At 33.8% G+C, this 4,581-nt stretch overlaps 1 protein-coding gene across 1 annotated transcript in view; it reads left to right on the top strand.

Moving 5' to 3' along the window:
- The first annotated feature begins 1,855 nt into the window (after positions 1-1,855).
- Positions 1,856-4,581, top strand: part of LOC117177863 — a 4,101-nt gene continuing 1,375 nt past the window's right edge. The window contains exons 1-3 of the mRNA XM_033368895.1: positions 1,856-2,054; positions 2,331-2,487; positions 2,604-2,934. Coding sequence (XP_033224786.1) covers positions 1,960-2,054; positions 2,331-2,487; positions 2,604-2,934 — 583 coding nt within the window. The 5' untranslated portion in view covers positions 1,856-1,959. The remainder of the gene's footprint in view (positions 2,055-2,330; positions 2,488-2,603; positions 2,935-4,581) is intronic.

Genomic DNA, 4,581 nt, shown 5'->3' on the forward strand with positions numbered 1-4,581 from the left:
TTTTAATCACTATATAGAAAACAATCTTAAAAACGAAACTATTTTTTATACAGACGGTTCCAAGAATGGTGATACTCTTTTAACAGGGATTGGAATAACATGCCACCCTCTTCAAATTTTCGAAAAATATAAAATATTCCACCCTTCCTCCATTTTTACTGCTGAAGTTATTGCCATCTCTGAAGCTTTAGATATTATAATAGAAAAAGAAATATCTCCCGCCATAGTAGCCTCTGACTCTCGCAGTGTTCTATCCGCCTGCTTGAAATTTAACCACATAGAAACTAAAAACTTCCTTATCTACAAAATCAGAAACCTTCTTTCTTATGCAGAAAATAATAATATAAAAGTCAGCCTTTACTGGTTACCTGGACACAAAGGTATATTCGGAAACGAAATTGCAGACAAGCTTGCCAAGTTAGCTCTAACTGCTGGTACTCCTTTAGAGATCAGAATCCCTTATACTGACTTTTATAGACATATTTCTGATAAACTGTATAATCGGTCTAAGGCTGACTTAAAAGGGGACAGTAATCGTAGAAGAGTGGGTCTTTATTATTTCGAGAACTATTTTTTGGATTCACCAAAACCTTGGTTTTTTGAGTCTCAATCGGAAAAAAAGAAGTGATATTGTTAGTATCGCACGCCTTAGAAGTAATCATTATGCTCTCGTGAGTAGCTTAGCTAGAAAGAACTTGTTAGAATATGCGGATTGTCCTTGTGGAGATTTTGACCAAGATATTAATCATGTTCTCTGGGCCTGTCCCTGTTTTAATGAACAGAGGAAAATACTAGAAAAATCCTTAATAAAAATGAGAAAATTCCCCCCATTCTGTGTGGAGAGCTTTCTCTGCGAGCCTAATAGTTCTGCTTGTCATTCAATTCTGAAGTTTCTGAAAAACTGTAAATTGTTGGTTTAGTATCTGCTACCTCTTTTAATCTTTACCTAGTAAGATTAGTTATTCGTACACCTCATGCTTTGAACCTCTCGTGCTTACATGGCATGTGCACCCCAGAAAGTTGTAAAAGATAAATACCTGAGCACAACTAGATTTGAACATACCCGCCTATCGTTTACTAAACACAAATTGCGCCATCTACACATGAATTTCTACAAATGAAATAAACCATTACTCGCCATGGCCGAATAGGTCTCGCTGTTACCAGCAAGGCGCATCTACACTGCGGAACCCCAGATGTCTCTACAGATCTAGTGCTAAAGAAACTCACCAAAGAAGAAGTGCAAACATTAGTTTTTGCATTATTGGTGCATAATGTCCGTGAGCGATTTTTGTTGTTTTGTTTCACTTTGATTAATATAAACCTTATAACTAGCCCATTGACAACATTGCAAATTGCTTGTGGGGTTTGACGACAGCACGATCGGTATTTCTCCAAAATAGAAATTAAAAAAAGACTTTTTCACTATTCTAATTATTTATGACAAGAGACAAATTCTAGCATGCCTTCTATTTATCGTGCCAATTTTTTAACACGATATCTTATTCCGTGTGGACGTAAGTTGGGAAGGAAAACTTCCACTGGCATTTTCTTCAACAAAAATTTTTTCTCAAAATTTCTACCGCAACAAAGCGGAGACATGGACTTTATTACGTCCTCTTTCATTTCCTAAACTTTCAGAGCGATACCTCATTTCGTTTAGACGTAAGTTGGGAAAGAAAAATCGAAGACCAGGTTTGGTCACATGATCCTCTCGTCACATGGCCTTAAACATAAGTATTAAATCTGAATATTTATATCATTCAAACTCAGCGCGCACACAGTGACCAATCGGGTTGTCGGCGCGACGCAAGCGCAGTTTAAAAAGTTTCTAAGTTTGGGGACACGGATGTTATTACTTTCGTTCACAGTTTGTCGGCAACACACGCGAAATTAATGACTCTAATGTTATTTATGGAAATTACTGCAGTTAAATAAGTTAAATATTAATTAAACAAAATGGTTATTTGTGCAGTGCCCAATTGTTTTGAAAGAACAGGAAAAAGGGGGAAGAAATGGAGAGAGAACCGCCACGGAAAGGTAACCTTTCACAGGTAAGATTATTTCGAAATAATTCATTCTATTGAGTGCAGAAGCTAGACTTTCATATTGCAAAATAATAAAAAATAAAATTTAGTTTAAATGTGATAGTTAACGGAAGTGTGCTATGATATATCAGGAGTGAAAAGATAAAATTATTGCAAACCTAACCTTACCTACATTGATCACTGTATTTCCTTTTTATTTATTTATTTATTTATAATTATTTATCAGAGTATTAAACGCATAATTGTTGATTTGTTCAATATTTGAATTGCATGCTTTTATAGGATTCCAGATCGAATGAAAGAAATCTGGGCGAAAAGTTTAGGACTGAACGTTGAATCTATGAACAAGAACACCAGAATATGTTCATGCCATTTTCATGAAAAAATGTTTGATAGGACAGGCAGTACTGCAAGGCTTCGAGAAAATGCTGTACCTCAAGTATGAATACAGTTTAGTTATTTAAAAATATTTATTCCTTTTTGGGAAAATATTTAACTTAAGAAAAATGGAATGAACTTTTGTTGTATTCCATATTTTTCGAATCTTTTTTTCAGAATCACACTATTTATACTCGGACGCAACCTCTGAATGAGAATGGAAAAGTGTCGAAGAAGGCAGAAGGAAAAAGTGTTTTGCATGGTGCATTTAATCCTTCAATATTAGAAGTCATCACATCAGAGCACTCTTATGTGAGTAATGCTCCACCATCGTCCTCAGACAAAAAGTCAATTATTTCTATTCAGGAAGACCTTGCAATTAATCCGCCGGTAGAATGTATCTTAAATTCTTCAAGTCTAGAAGAAAGTATCTTGGAAGTTTCTAGAGATGACCGGATAAAAATTCACACTGATAGTGAGGGGAAATCCACGCGGGAAATACCAACACGTAAGCTCCTACATATAATTTTATCTTTAATTTTAATCCTCACTAGGGTGGATCAAAAAAAAAAAAATAATAGAAATCTAAATGAGAAATATGTGAAAAAGTAATGCATTTGAACCCTAAAGCAGGAAAAAATTATCCAAGTTGTTGTAGAGTGTCTAACTTTCTCAAAATTTTTACGGCTTTTTAATTTTGTGTTTTTGAGGCAATAATTTTCATTTACCGGGCCTTGTTTTTAAAAAATCTCTTTTAAAATCCACAGGAATTAGGAAAAAAAATTTGCAGTAAATTTTTAAGGAGCTAGGTTTAATATTTTTTGAATGATGTTTTTTAAGTAATAATTGCACGTCTAAAAAATCAAAATTTTGCTTCTAGTGTACTTTTAAAAGTGAAAAAGTTTTAATACCTAAAATTTGATTGTGTAATTCCTATAGAGTTCTTAAATTCCCGAGAATTAAGAAAAATTTAAGACAATTTAAGAATTTATGATTATTAACAACATTTTTATTGTTCACGTTATGTCAACGGTTGAAAGATAATTTTTGAACGATTTAATATAAATTATCTGCTAGCTTCGACATATTCTGGAATTCAAAAAATGCAAAACAGTAGGAAAAGCGTTAAAATACAAGTTTTCCAAATGGTATTATTTTGAATTAAAAGCGTTTCAAGTTGTACACCTTTAGATTAAATTTTGATTCAGCGTTTTCAAAATTTGCAACTTCTTCTGAAGATTAACTTTTTACTTATAAATTTTATTATTTAGTTGAAAATTTAATAATTTTCTTTGAAAGATATCTAATTTGGTCGCAAATTTTTTACTATTCTTATTTTCGTGTTACAACAATTTGATTAAAAGTCATAATTTTTGGTTGAAAATTCTACTGTTTAAATGTATTATTCGGTGTTGAAAAAATAACTACAAATATAGGAAACACCACTACCCACCAACTGTATTTTCGAGAGATTTGAGACTCTTAAACATGTATTCTGAGGTTAGCTCGGGTTTACTATGGTTTTCGGGGTCGCCGAATACAAATCTGGCATCCGTTGAACTCTATCGCTTCAGGTTCAAGGTCATTTGAAGGTAAAATCGAAAACCTATAACATATTTTTTTTCAGCGTTTTCTCTCGATTTGACCGTCCCATGACCTTGAACCTGACGCGATAAAGGTCAGCGGACACCAGGTTCATAATCAGCGACCCCAAAAACCTATAAACTATTTTTACCGATTTTCTCGATTTGACCATCAAATGACCTTCAAATGACCTTGAACCTGAAGCGATAGAGTTAAACGGATGCCAGATTCGTAATTAGCGACTCCAAAAACCTATAACGTATTTTTTTTGATTTTTTTACCGTTTTCTCTCGATTTGACTTTCCAATGACCTTGAACCTGACGCGATAAAGGTCAGCGGACACCAGGTTCATAATCAGCGACCCCAAAAACCTATAACATATTTTTACCGATTTTCTCGATTTGACCATCAAATGACCTTCAAATGACCTTGAACCTGAAGCGATAGAGTTAAACGGATGCCAGATTAGTAATTAGCGACTCCAAAAACCTATAACGTATTTTTTTGGATTTTTTTACCGTTTTCTCTCGATTTGACTTTCCAATGACCTTGAACCTGACGCGATAAAAG

Source organism: Belonocnema kinseyi, chromosome 1, assembly GCF_010883055.1.
Source record: "Belonocnema kinseyi isolate 2016_QV_RU_SX_M_011 chromosome 1, B_treatae_v1, whole genome shotgun sequence".
In the NCBI taxonomy this organism is placed as follows: domain Eukaryota; kingdom Metazoa; phylum Arthropoda; class Insecta; order Hymenoptera; family Cynipidae; genus Belonocnema; species Belonocnema kinseyi.